The sequence below is a fragment of the Anoplopoma fimbria genome, chromosome 4 (assembly GCF_027596085.1).
Source record: "Anoplopoma fimbria isolate UVic2021 breed Golden Eagle Sablefish chromosome 4, Afim_UVic_2022, whole genome shotgun sequence".
NCBI classification, from domain to species: Eukaryota; Metazoa; Chordata; class Actinopteri; order Perciformes; family Anoplopomatidae; genus Anoplopoma; species Anoplopoma fimbria.
The window spans coordinates 5,972,238-5,987,289 of record NC_072452.1 but is presented as its reverse complement, the minus strand read 5'-3'; the positions used below and the strand labels follow the sequence as shown (position 1 = coordinate 5,987,289).

The following is a 15,052-nucleotide window of genomic DNA, read 5'->3' as shown; positions in this document are numbered from 1 at the left end:
GGACAGCATGCTGTACATTTGTCTCACAATTCAACATATGACACATAAAACCACATGTACTGAAATTTGGGACATTATACAAATATCTGTAGGCCCAAAGACAACAAAAAGATGTGCTTAAAAAATACTTTTTAGAGAGCAGGTTGTTTTTATAAGAACTGATACTGAATAATAACTTGTTAATAAAGAAAATAGTGAAAATGTAGCCTCATCTTAAAAAGACTACAAACTAAAGCGATGCTGGCAGCTCTGTGACACTGTACGGAGGCACAGTGGTGCTTCGAGCTTAATGCTAATATTAGCATGATAACATGATAACAAGAGATAATGCTAACATACCAATGCTAAGCAAGTCAAATGTTTACCATGGTCACCAATTTAGTTAAGTATATGCTAACATTTCCTTATTAGCCCTGGACACAAAGTTCTGCTTTATTTTTGCAGGTGTTTAGTTCTAAACCAAAGCGGTCGAGTCATTCTCTTTGACCTGATGACGGCGCTAGATTAAAATTCAGAGCATCACCAGGGTATTATGAATTTTTGAGCCAAACTTCACTGCAATCCATGTGATGGTAATTGGGACATATGTTACCCTCGGGCAGAGGATCAACAAACTTAATTAGGGATTCATCATCTTGGAACCCTGAAGAACATAAATATCAGTAAATTGTTCAGATGTTTTATCCTGGACAGACAGAGCCATGACGCTAGCATGGCAGAAAAAAATCGAGCATACATTCCTGTTGGAAAAATGACGTCTTAAATGTGGCCACCCATTTATTCATCTCCCATCGCATTTTATTCATTTACAGGAATCTTGACGTCATTTGAAGCTTATCTTACTACCCATTTAGTTATCACTACACGTTAATCTTCCAACAGATCCAGGGTGTTGATTTGAAATCAGTCCTCTAACACTTGCTACACACAACATCAGTGGTGTAATTCCTTATTTTATGTTCACAAAGGGGATTTTCTAGCTGTTTTTGTGCCGCTTTCCCATTAGGCAGAGAGGCTGCAGGCCTGTTAGCAACCTTGGCACCAGATATAATCTATTTGGTCGTCTAAAGTATTTCACTTTAACTATAAGACTGATTCAGTAAACCGCTTTTTAGAAGTTTATATGTTTTCAAATGAAATGCCACATGTCCGATTGTTTGCCAAACAAGCCAGTTATCAAACAGCCTCCTCTCTGCCTATGTCCCTCCATCTCATTTAAAACGATGAGATAAATGACTTCTGACCGAGCAAACCTTAGCGACGGAAACTGCTGCCGTTGGTGTATGAAATGTTTGTGAAAAATGATGGACAGCAACAGAGACGGACGGAGAGAGGGAGACGTCGGGGAGAGGCTGCGAGATGGATAACTCTGACAAACAGTGTGACCCCGAGATGAAAGTAGGGAGCAGAACTCCGTGAGGATATGTGCATGCATTTGCACAAACAGCGGGCGGCATTAATGTTCAAGAACAGACTACAGCCTGTTTGTGAGTCTCCAATGTGAGACTGTAAGGTCATTTATATACAGACTTATAGAAATCAGTATACAGAGGGTTTAACACTTACACCCTGACATGACAGGAACAGCACTGTCAGTTTCTCACTCGGATGCATGGTTTCTGGTGGAGCCAGGTCTTTCTTCTTCATAGCCCTGCTTTTGTGTTATGTGGTCAGTGTCTGAGGCTTTTAGTAACTTACTTCCTGTAAACGCATACTTGATTCATCTGCGACAACATTTTTTTTTATCGGAACATGAAACTTTTCGAGGATTATCTAGATGCAAGATGAATATTTTCAGTTTGTTAACCTCCAGTAGAGACCAGTGGAAATTTCCAAAAAGTATCTTCTTTCATGAAGGACTCAGGTGTTGATAAGCTTTCGTATGAACGCCTAAGATGATTCCACCCTTGTCTTTATCAGAGTGCTTCAGGTTAAACACTGCTTTGATGTAGCCAACAACATGGAGTGAAAAATGTGGAGATGGACTTACAGCGAACCATTTCTGAGTCAACTTAAGTCTGCGCCATCTGTGTGTCTTAAGGGAAAAGACGACAGGCACAAAACTGGGGAGTGGAATGCAACAAAAAAAAAAACACCCAAATAAGACAGTGATCCGCTTCATCTGAGCTCACATATGTTTTTCTCAAAAACTTATGTGGAGTATTCAGATTTTTTTTCTAGCTGTAAAAAGAGACCTGTCAGAACATGTACGCCTACAGATTAGTTCTTTAAAGCAGCACTAACCATTTTTTGGCCACATAGCGCCATGATCCTTTTAGAGTTGTTATAGCTAATGTGTTAGCAAACAGCTTCCTGTAAAGTACCGTGTGCACATCCAGCACACACTGAGCAACATATTGTAAGATTCTTTCTCCTTTTTGCTCTGTTTTGGTCTCCACCAACTCCTGAGGGAAATTGGTGTCTCCTTAGCAGCAAAATGATCCACTATGATCAGCGGTTAGCTGCTTACTCTGTCTGTGTGCTGTTTGGTAGTGGACATGTCGTGAGTCTATCGGAGCTTTTTTGTTTTTACATTGATAACGGCTGATGTTGCTGAGAGATTTGAGTGTGAAATAAAACAAATAAGCTGTGGGCTGTAAAAACCCATAAAATGAACTTAAAGACGCTAAAACGCTGCACAGATGAGAGGACCTGCATAGCCAGGTGATCATTTCTCTGCGTTTGTCACTATGAGCGTCCCCACATATCTGCATGACGCATTTATTTCATAGTATAATAGTGATTAGTGCAGCTTTTAGTGTGTTGCAGTTGAAGAGTTGAAGAGAAGCAGGTCACAGAGCTCATGTCGCTTTGTAATGACCCTCTGTCACACATAAAACAGATTATTCAGTGTCAGGTTGTGAGGAAAATTGGATCATTGTAATGCATGTGCTGGACATTTTCTTGAAGTTCCAAACAGATGTCCCTATTAACTTAATAGTTTGGGAGAAGGCCAAGAGGGATGGATTGATGGGAACTGAGCTGATGTGTTTGGTGGTTCTACCAATTTCAATAGAGTAAGGAAAAATGTAACGAAATTTTGGAAAGAGCTATTCCCTTAATGACAAATCCTCAGCCTTAAACAGTTTTCTTGCTAACGGCAATAGTCACATTGTTGTGTTCATTGGGAAAATGTAGCCACCGAATACGTTCAGCAGCCTCTGAACTACTCAGCATAATGATGAGGCTCCCTGTCAGACAGGGTCCTGGCTTTCCGAGCTCTAACGAGTCCAGAGGTTGGACTCGGCGACTTAGTAACCCACCTTTCTCATAGTCGGGCGTGCTGTCTTTGAGCAAGCAGCTGAGCTGGTGGCCATTGAGATGCAGGAAGCGCAGCTGGTCTCGGAGTGAGGTCTCCTCCAAGACGCCCGGGATGACGCGGCCCACGCTGTTCTGAGATATGGGCAGGCCAAGTCCCAGGGCCAGTGTCGGAGTCAGGTCAACCTGCTCCACCACTCCGGGCTTCTCCATTCCCACTGAAAGCACAGGGGAAAAAACAACACATGAAATAACGACATGGGAGTTTCTCAACCTTTTAATATTTTGGTGGTGTCTTTGTCGTGCTGTGCTGTTTTTTTAACCTTCACTTGTAGAGCAGCCTGTATAAAATTCAAGGAATCTGTTCAACCTGAATGTGACAACTAAGTTATTTCTCTATTAATTCCCCCAAAATGGATTCAAGGTAAAAATGCACCCTCTGCCTGCCAATGGATTTGCCCCTTAAAAAGCAGACACAGAAAATAGAAAAGCCTTCAATAACCGACCAAAGGTTCAAGCTAAATGGAATTTATTTTTGAACAAAAGTCACATTTTATCATTTCAAACTAAAGTCATCCTCGGACAAAAACTTTTTACAGGACAGACACCAGGGAATGGCTCAATTTTCATACTGTCTGCTGTGGCGGACTCCTCACAATAAGAGCTTGTCTGAAAGAATTTCACAACACTCATCGAGGTAACTTTGAAAAAAAGAAGCTCCTTCTCCAGAAGTCATAAATCTTGCACAAACAAAATCCCAAGCCTTTCTGTTATTTGAAAACAATTATGCATTGCATATTTTACTGTTTGTGTGGTGGAACATCTGAAGCCTTTCTCCTCATTTCATCTTTTAAAGCAAAACCCATTAGTGACATCTTTGTCGATTAGAATCATTGCAACATTTAATTTGTATTGTAACACAAAAAACTTGAAGCTGAACATGAAAGCACAACAATCAATCCTCATAATTACTCATGTATCAATGCCTGTGGGTATGACCATGCGCAGGGTTGTCGCAATATTCAAAAACAACCCAAACGAAAACAAAACATTGACTGAAAGAAACAAAATCATTATCATTTTTCAAAGCTTGTCACCTGTCATAAGCGAACAGACATTTTCATGTTGACACTTCCTGTAGAGAGCTTTCAAGAATACAAAGAGAGAGGGGGAGTCGTTTCCCAAATTGTCTGTGTCTGAGTGAAGTTTTCAGGTTGCGATGATGAACTATACTGGTGTAAATATATCCAAAAGTGAACAATTCAGCTCACATGCGTGGGACTGAAGACTTGGACAAACCCCAGAGCCATGAGCTAATTTGGTAATTGGACACAATGACATAAGCCGGCGATTATCCGTTTTATTTTAAAAGGAGACGGATTTGCAACAAGACAAGGACTTTGCTGTATTGAGCCCACAGCTATTCAGGACAATACCATAAATCTGCCAAGTATATGAGGCTTGTTTAAATCTGTTACTTAGCAATGAATGACTACACATGTTGAAGTTGTGCTTTTAGCTGCAGTAATCACACTGATGAGCAAAGTTCATGGAGCAAGTGAAATATTTTCAAACCCCCTGGAGATGTTTTGTAAAAAACTAATCCCATATTAACTATTTGTAAAATCATACATTATTATTCTAGGATTTGTTCTCTGAAAAAGCAAAGCCAAGGAGAAGAGATCTGCTTGCCAGATCTCTGAACGCTTTTTACTGTTACATCCAACCAAACGTCTTTAGAACGTTACCCACTCGGTTTCCACAGAACAGAGCGACTCACATTCTGTTAGAACAGATGTGTCATAACTCAGGGAAAGGTTACACACACACAGAATGCTGATTCATAGATGAGAGAACTGCAGCTGACGAAGAAGCCATATGCACCGAAGTATGCATCTCCCTAATATTCACCATAGCCATTCTTACATTTTTAATGGGACTGTACAGAGCGACACATTTGCTCCGCTTAGAGATTACTTTGTATCAAAGCTGGCACCATAACTAGGTTTAATATTGGTCCAATCAATAATTTCCTTTTTCATACAAGTCTAAAGGCTTATTATGATTATCGCATGTTTTTTCTTTTCTCCTTTTCTGTGTGCATGACTGTGTGTAAGACTGTTAATGATAGGGTTTTTGTATACTCACATGTATTATGAATTATGAATGAGTGATCTTGATATGTGTGCGTGTGTGTGTCTGTCTGTGTTTTATGACAATGTCTCTGATTTTCACTATGTCTAAAATTATTGAGAGATACATGTAAATTGTGGATATTACATTGCTGTAATCATTATATGCGGCAGGAGATAATGTTTTAAGTCGTGTGAGCGTGCGTTAGTGTGCATATCTCACAGATACGCACACTAACGCTGTCTGTCTTTCCATGGATAATATCAAATAATGCCTGACCTATCAGCCAAATTTTAGTGCTAATTTGACAGAATCCACAAGTGATCAACAACTGCTTCCCTTTGGTCTGTTGTTTCTGCTACGTATTATGAATGGTTCCTCTCTTGATATGCACACATATGTAAAACAATTGTATGTTTACATGCATGTACGCATGACCGTTGCTTAGCAAATGACAAACGGAACCGAGCGTCTTCTCATTTCAGTAGCATGATAGCTAGTTAGCTAGCAGCAGCCGTTGGGAGTACTGCGGTTTGTGTAGCTAACAGAGCTAACAGGTATTGGGGCTAATACAGCGAACACAGCTGAACATGCAACAGGGCTGGCGACTTCTGTTCAGAGGAAGCGTTTAACAGTCACCCTGTAACAAGCTTCACACAGTGAACTGTAGTTTAGGTGTACGGAGCCGGTGCAGTCAGCTGGCATAGATTCAAATTAGAGGTGCAGTTATGGTTTATATTTATTCAATCAAATATAACAGTAGTGGTAGTTGCAGAAACATATGCAGAAATGTACCCTCTACTGAATGTTCTTTTCTAGTTATTTCCTCTTACATGCTGCCTGGTGAATGCCACTTTTCAAGCCCCTGGACGGCTTAAAGGCAATTCTACTTCACATTCCCTTGCAAATTATATTTTGTATCTTTTTTTAATTTTTTTATATGTGTAAATAAACCAACAAACAAACACAGTTACCGCAATGCTTTTTATAATGGGGTTTAAATTGATGCTGCTACATTATTTAAACATGTATACAGGTCCTATACCTCAGGTCATTAATATTTATCTCTCGTCAGTCAGTTGAATTTTTGTCCATCAACGTATCAAAACATTCTTGCATCTGTTACTGATGTGGTTGCACCATTGTTGCCGTGGGTTTTCAGACTTATCCATTCTTTGTTACTGGCTCCTCTTGGTTTTGACAGCAGTACAGTGTATCTTGGCTTCTTAAAGAAAGGTAGAAAAAGGCAAGGCTGCATGGACACTGAGGTAAACAATGACAGTATGGCTTCTTATTTACCCACACTGTGTGATTAAAGGGGCCTTGCCTCTCGGGATCCTCCCGGCTCGGTTGACTAAATGTTCTGAAGATCTACAGTGAGAGGGCTGCTTTCTCAATGGTGCATTCAGATTAAACAGTGAAGCTCAGGTAGTGAGCCAATAATGAACTCTGATCCGCTGCAGCACGTTCTAATGAAAAACAACAGGCAGTTGAGCGTTCTACTACGACTCGCCATTCTCACTATGTTAAAAAATACCCGGTGATCCTGATGAGGCCACTGATTGAACCAACTGATGCATTAAATAGAATGCATTTCCATTTCAATATATGAACATTTAAGGAGGTATTTATATTAAGTCTGTTCCATATAGCTTTAAGGTTACATAAAGCTTTTAGATTCAGGCCTGAAAGTTTCCTTTCTAATTATTTTATAAGGGGATTCCAACATTCTCCTCTATAGGAAGCTCAAAGGATTAAGACCACTACAACAACAAAAGCTGACTTAAAAAGGTTGATAAAAATGTATTTTCTCAACCAGCTTTTTATGGGAGCCTACATGAACAGTCTTAGTTCCTTCAACATTAGATATTTCTGTATTCATTTTTTTCTCTCATTGGTTTGAAGTGGGTGGCACTTAGTTAGAAAATGCACTTCCATGGACCAGTCAGGCTTAAGCAACACCTGAATCAGATGACGGATCATGGTTTGTTATGGTCGCTGTCCATCAACATAATGATGAATATGTTGCCTTTGTTTTTATAGTAATACACTTTGTGAACACAGCTCCAAAGAGGTGTGACAATATAAACTTAACTTATAGCCAAAAGAAACTGCGTCAGCCTCTCTTGCTTTCTATGTCAATGAAACACATAAACCCACCTCATCAGTGACTAAAGGAATTAATTCTGGATGCATTTCACTGAAAAGAACACAGATTTTGGCATTTACTTCCCACCCCTTCTGTGATTGGTAGAATTTGAGAAACCGAAAGCATAACGCTGACTGGTAGGCAAGGGATTCAAGCTGCCAACACCGCAGGAGACACGGTGTGCGAGCAAAGCCACCAATTCTGTAGCAACAACTCAAGTGAACTGTAAATGATTAATTAACATGAATGGTCTATAAATAAATCAAAAAACAAAAAAAAGCTCTATGCGATACAGGATCAGAAAATAGACTTGGCTGAGAAAGAAGCAATTATCGCATTCACACATTCAAACTCAGCCACAGTCATCGCTCTGCAATAACAGTTCTGCTCAGGAGTTTTCTGTTTGATCTCGCGCTGAAATGAATGGGAAGTTTTGTTTGAGCATGAAAGAAAAATATTCCCCTAGAAATCCTGTTTACACGTTTGGATTAATTCATGATTTGGTTCAAAACACGTTCTCTCAGGCAAAGACGCCGCCTTAACTCAACGGTCCAAACTCATGTCAAGTCTACACACAGACGGTTTACCTTTTCTTTTGAAGGCCGGACTTATGAGCACCAGGGGCGTATTGACCTCTGGCTCGGAGGAGCCGCCGTGGCTGCCGGTCTCCGACATGCCGTGGTCTCCACACAGCACCAGCAGGTAGGGCAAGGATCCCTCCGCCTCCTGAGAGAAAGCAAACACACAAGGTTAATGGACTCCCACTGCATGTGATCTCCCCAAAGCTCAGAGTCGAGATGTAAATAATTCAAACTTGGCACTTAATGAAAAAAAATAAATGATACATCCGGTTTGGAAAACGGAGCAACAGCGTTAAATGACAGCTGCTGGGTTAGTAGTTTGCTTCACTAGATCACTTTGGATGTTATTATGCTGAAGACATTAAATTATTACTTAAGATATGGCAGTTATGACAAACACTTCCTGGCACACTCTACCCGCATCTCCAGGCTCAAACAAAATTCAGCATCGGTAGCAAACAAGCACGGGATGACCGACTTTGATCAAGCGTGGTTCCTTCCTCAGCTATTCCCTTTCAACTCGACTCACGACAACCTTCCACTGACTATGACTCCGACAAGGACGCCTCATGAGTCACGGCAGTGGAGGCTGCTTTAAAAACCACGACAGCAGATGTTAACAAAACAAAAGCCAAATCTTACCACACATTACAATGCTCTCAAAAGACTCATCTGCTCTAGTGTTGTACCACACATAGAGATGAAAAAAAGAAGGGAAAAAAATCAAAGACTAGAGACTTCATTTATTATTAAAGATTGGAAATTGCCTCCTTTCAACCCTGCATTAATAGACAGCCCGAAAGACAGAAAACGCAATGATTGCTGAAAAGGCCGAGATCAATTCTGCTTTTTTGTGTTTAGAAGCCAAGTTAGATAAAATGTCCGTTTCATTGAGGAGGACTTCATCCAAACAGAAAAGGCCAAAGTCAGCACAAGTGTTTATTTAGCCGCGGCTGTGGTGAATCGATCGTTCTTTTTTTGACACCGTTAGAACATGACATTAAAACATGATGAACACACTGAGCCAACGCTGCAGGTTGGAGTCAGAAGTGTGCTATTGTGCTCTTAGCTGACCCGTTGGGTTTGCTACTCGCGCAGCTAAGAAGAAGCAAAATACTTTCTTCTGTCCCTGACTTTACCTCTCGGGTGCTTGTTTTAAATGGCTTTGAACACAAGGGATGCCATAAATAAAAAAAAAAAAGGAAAAAGGAAACACCTCAGGACTGGTACTAAACACTACTGAGTCTCCTCTCTGTTTAGGAAAAGTCAGAGTTTACTTCTCCAGGATGAAAGGTGCATTTCGCAGACGACTTATTTTTATCACACTACATGAGAAACCTTATTTTTAAATCGATACAAGGTAACACGCTGAATCAGATAATAGCTCATTTTCTCTACACGCAAGCCAGAAAAGAACAAGCTAAATGATTTTCCGTTTTTTACCCTGAAATCATGCAACTCCATCTGGTAAATCAGTGATTACTAACCAGGGGACTTTACCCCACGGGGTACTTGTGCTGTCGCCACTGAGTACGGGGAAAGACCAACTAACCTCAACTTAAAAAATACAGCTTGAGTAAAAAAAAAAATACATTCATATGCTTGTGGTAGGGACTAAAATACACAGCCATATAGTAATACAAATTGGTGTGATGCTGATTGTCAGTAAGATTAGAACAACCAGTGAGCTGCCTCACCGTCGGTTGTAACACAAAAAAATGTATTGTATTAACAAAGACTTTCATATTATCAATAGTGTAAAATATTCTTGAGACATGTTCTGAAAAATACTACAGAGCCATAACATCCAATTCCACTCATATGCTGACGATACACAAATCTACCTGCAAACTACCCCTGACAAACACCTGGCATTATCCCGGGCTACCAAATGCCTGGATGACATCCAGCACTGGATGAGCAGCAACTCCCTACAGCTAAATGGCAGCAAGTCAGAAGCCATTCTCATTGGCACCCCCCATCAGACAAAAAAGGCTGTTATCACCATCACTGGTCACCCCATTCTTCTTTCCTCACTTGTCACAAACCTGGGTGTCAAGCTGGACTCATCATTGTCCTTTGATGCGCACATCAAATCTGTCTGCCAAACATCATTTTACCACCAGGCTAAGACCCTGTCTACCCAAACGTGATGCAGAAAAGTTGGTACACGCATTCATCAGCTCTCGCCTTGATTATTGCAACTCTCTGCTCGCAGGACTACCAGCCAAAACCATCCAGAGGTTACAATATGTACAAAACAGTGCCGCCAGGGTTCTCACCAGGACACGGAAATCACAACACATCACCCGGATCAGTCCTCCACCGGCTTCCAATAAACCAACGAAACATTTTCAAGGTACTTCTCATAGTCTTCAAGGCCTTAAACTGCAACGGTCCAACCTACCTCCTGGACCTCCTCACCCCGCAATCCGCATCCCGGGAACACTTAGATCAGGCAACTCCAACCTCCTTGTGGTTCCCTGGACAAAGCTGGCAACCATGGGAGATCGTGCCTTCTCCTCGCTGGGGCCATGAAGATTAGGGCCTTAGACTCCCTCGCTGCTTTTAAATCGAAACTTAAGACTCACCTGTTCCTCTCTGCCTTCCCCTAAGGTCTTGGTTTTGTGTTTTTTAGATTGAATGTCCTTGGGTAATTGTTCAGTTTTAATATATATTATTTTATTTCATTATGATTATATGAATTTTTAAATTTAACATTTTTATATTACACTATTTTATTTCTGATTTTAGCGTTTTATTATTATAATTGATTATTGTGATTGATTGTTTCACCCTGTAAAGCACCTTGTGATTTCATTGTATTTTTAAGTGTGCTATATAAATAAAATCCATTATCATTACTTCTATTAGATCCTTTTTTTAAATTGTACATTTGCTGTATAGAAGGCGCTCTAGAGTTACAGCTCAATACCAGGTCCTCTGACAGGACAGAATATTATAGGAAAGAAGAGGAAAAAAGAAATTTACACATTTCATTTATCGCTCTACGTGGCTCACATTACACGCTGCTCCGCAGGTCGGCTTTAAGAAGTTGTGAACTTCAAACGGCAAAAGCAGCAGCGCAGCCTGAAAGTCTGAAATATCCAGAGGAGAAGATTGAGGCCATGCGATCTCCATTAACACAAATGTCTGATGGGGGTCTTTATGACTGGGAGGTCCTGCTTTCCAATCACGTTTTAATGGAGAGCTTTGTGTCCGTCCACTCTGCAGGTAGAGCATGTCTCTGCCCCTGATATGAACTCGCTGAAATAGACTACTACACATCACATCACAACAGAAACTTTGAGGGCTGCCATTTGAATACCACCCTGCATTTCTCCTTCAGAAGGAACCGTCATCGCTCTACTACTGAGGGACGGTCGACATGTTAAAGGCACGTGCTGATGAGAGAAAACAGAGTTGTTTTTGTAGGAGCTTCTAAAGGTATCATGCGGGACCCCAACGGGCTGTATCTATATTTAGGTCACAGTGCTGCTGAAGAAGAGAGCAGCCACACAGCTTTCACTAATGTGACTGAAGGCAGACTTTCAAACACCTTGCTCTCACTGGGAGAACATGCGACTTGACCACTGCCCCCCCCCAAAAAGAAACACACAGATGTGTCCAAGAGCCTGTAGAGATGGGATTTAACAAGACAGAATGAACAACTTTGGGGGATGTGGTGAAAGGTTTCAGGAGGAGGAAACCTTTAGAGGGATATATCTGCATTCAGCCTCTGTTCTCTCTCTGCCGTTTCGGGGATGCAAACGGACGAGAGAGGAGAGGGAGATTGTAGGCTCGCGTTGACGCGACATGACAATCTAAGTACAAGCTACACAGCTGAGTGACAACGAAACAATGCCCATTAACAACACACGCACGGCGGCACGGAGACGATATGCTGATATGGACCGTGCTGGAGAAAACAAAGCCACGAGACCTGCACGCTGATGAACGACAAAATTAAAGATAGCGGGAAAGCTTAACAGTTTATTAAATCTCTGCGGTTGCTGCAACAGATAATATTATAACAGCTGGAAACAGTACAAATTATCTGCGTAATTAAATGACCACCCAAACACCTATCATGCTAAAAATAAATCCCCTGATAGCATCACATTAATATATATTAACTATTGATCATCACTTCATATTTGCATATTTCTTTTTTCTGTAAAATGACATTGACGGCTACTATAATAACCCCAAAACCCTTAAATATGATAAAATGACTACTAAAAAATGTAAGGGTAATGTTGAGTTGAATGGATTGAAATAGAGAGAAACAGATGTTGACAAGCAACAATTAAATTATGCAGCAATCAGTCAAATTACCTTGAACTGAAAAGTAGAAACCAAGCCAGTACCTCTACATAAACAGTGGGTAAATAAAAGACTAAGTTAAAGCTGGAACCCTCAAGATTTGAATGAAATGAAACCAGCATCAGCCATGTTGAACCTATTTACATACTGTATCTATAGAACAGTTTAGTTAGTTGCAGAGTTCGCCAGTGTGTAGGGGACACACTCATATTGCCTTCCTCCACAGGAAACTATAGTAGTGGCTGTAATATAAATCTCATGTATTTATGTTTACTCCTTTTGATTTTATGCCATTTAGGACAACTCTTGTAAATTGGTAATTCCCCGTTTTGAAAACATCTGCTGGGTGTTTTTTCTATATCTCATTTCAGTCAGTGTTCACGGTGTAAAAGCTCAGAAAGTTCACCTTGTTCCCAAATAAATGACGCCCCCTTTTTCACTGCGCAATATTTGCGTTCTGTGTGAATGTACCCATGACATAAATAACAGTTTGAAAGCTTGACGAGAGAACAAGTCGCATAAAAACAAAAAAAAACCCGTCCTGGGTCTGTTAAGGCCTTAATTATTATTTCATCATAGATTGATCTGAACATTATTTTATTCATTAATTGATTAGATGTCAGAAGATAGTGTACATGCCCATCACAATTTTTCTAAAAGGCCAGGTTGAGGTCAAACCCTGTTGCCCGTTTTGTCCGACCAACACTGAAGAAAAACCTAAAGATATTCAGCTTACTTAAAAACCATTTGACAAAGAAAAGCTGCACAGTCTTACTACGGAGACTCTGGAACTAGTGAATGACTGGCAGTTATTCCATTACCAAAATAGTAAGTTTTTCAGTCGACCGACTTATCGATTTATCAATTAATCGTTTCATTGATATGGCGAACATTTTGCAAACAGTTACCTCTTTAAAATTAGCATTCACTTGAACTTTTGTTTCTGAGCACCTGACAAATACAAGGCCGTTATTCACTCCTCTTTTAGCTTCTTTTTGATCTCCTCCAGAGGTGAGCAGTCTGGCTCTTACACTCTGCAACAAATGTCACGATGAAACAAAAGATGGAGATGCAACATGATGTAGAAACAGATATCATATAAGAACTTACCTTTGAAATGAGGGCACTGTGAATCTTCTTCAGGATGTCGTCCATCTCCAGCAGTTTGGGCTGGATGAGGGAGCTGTGGGGTCCGCTGATGTGACCGATGTGGTCCAGGCCCAGGTAGTGCAGGATCAAAATGTCCCAGTCGTCCCGCTTGAGGGTGCTATCCAAGTGGCGGGTCACATTGTTGTCAACCTGTATCGGGGGGACACCCAGCATGAAAAGATACACATTTACCGATCTGCAGGAAGTCAACTGATAACCAATTAAGGTTGGTGTTATTCAGAGTCGCTCCCCCTTGAGCAAACACAAACTGAGCTGAGGGCGGCTTAACCCCGAGTCTGATGATTATCTGATCATCATCAGGCAAATATTACGCTACATTTTTAGCTACGGCATGCCGAGCAAATAGCTTTCTGTGTGATCTCGCCTCCCTGGTTGCTCGGCTGCCTTCATCTCGTTAATGCGGATCACTTTGCCTCGTAGATAAAGCAGCGACTTACACACAATATAAACATAAACTGCTTAATTCATTGTTTATACATCATGTACGTCTTTACTGTAGGTATGGGGGTTATGGTACGGTTTGAAATACTTTCTTCATACTACTTCTTAATTATTAAGTTTCCCTTGATTCCCTTTTCCTATGTTTCTTGATGACACAGAAGCTATTCCTGTCACCAGGCGTTTTAATCCTTTTATTAATATCAGCAGAAGAACTCGTCACTCATATCTCTGACACAGCCGTTTGACTCGTTCGTACCTCGGTGTAGTCAGACACAAAGAAGGAGGTGGTGCCGTCGTACTCCATGAAGTGCTTGGGGAAGAGGCGCACCCAGGTGTCGTCTCCGTAGAAGACCATCTTCTTCCCGGCTGTTTTGGCCTGCCAAATCAGGTTGTCCTCCAGCAGCGCCGGAGAATTCAGGTTCATCACCACATCAATGAAGCCTGGGATGGTGCCAGTGGTGAGAGCCTAGAGGTGGGGGGGGGATATGTTGGTGTAATTCTGTAAATCTGTTAATGCTGTTAAACGCAGTGGCCATATTAATCCAGCTGATGAAGGTGTTCTGCTGCAGTACAGTGTTCAGAAAAGCTGTTATATATTTAAGGATCTACAAAATGAAGTCCCCTTTAATCTGATTGTTCACTGCTTTGATCTGACATTGAAAACCAAACTTCGACCCGCATGCCCGAACCGCTCTTGCAGCCGCAAATGGGAAGTGAAGGCTGAATCAGGTAAGATTGACGATACTCATGAAGTACAGTTTCTACTGATTTCATCATAGAATGTGAAATAAAACAACACACTGGCCCCCGTTTGACTGACAAGGAAAACACAGCCTGTTTTGGGGGAGTCACGGGAAAGCGTGGTGCATCATCGGGGGGGGGGGGACTACAAAGGGCCATGTCTTCACGTACTGAGGGTGACGTGGCAGAAAACACTGTGATTCAACCCCCCCTGAGGTGCCCCCGAGCACAGCCTGTCATCACCCAGGACGCT

The 15,052-nt window shown here is 41.2% G+C and overlaps 1 protein-coding gene across 3 annotated transcripts in view; it reads right to left on the bottom strand.

The window, feature by feature from the left end:
* The window catches only part of pigg (phosphatidylinositol glycan anchor biosynthesis class G), a 78,094-nt gene that overhangs the window by 56,076 nt on the left and 6,966 nt on the right, over window positions 1–15,052 (bottom strand). For all 3 annotated transcript variants that reach the window (XM_054597601.1, XM_054597600.1, XM_054597602.1), the window contains exons 3-6: window positions 14,315–14,524; window positions 13,558–13,746; window positions 8,128–8,266; window positions 3,264–3,476 (exon numbers count right to left, since the gene is read on the bottom strand). In XM_054597601.1, coding sequence (XP_054453576.1) covers window positions 3,264–3,476; window positions 8,128–8,266; window positions 13,558–13,746; window positions 14,315–14,524 — 751 coding nt within the window. The remainder of the gene's footprint in view (window positions 1–3,263; window positions 3,477–8,127; window positions 8,267–13,557; window positions 13,747–14,314; window positions 14,525–15,052) is intronic.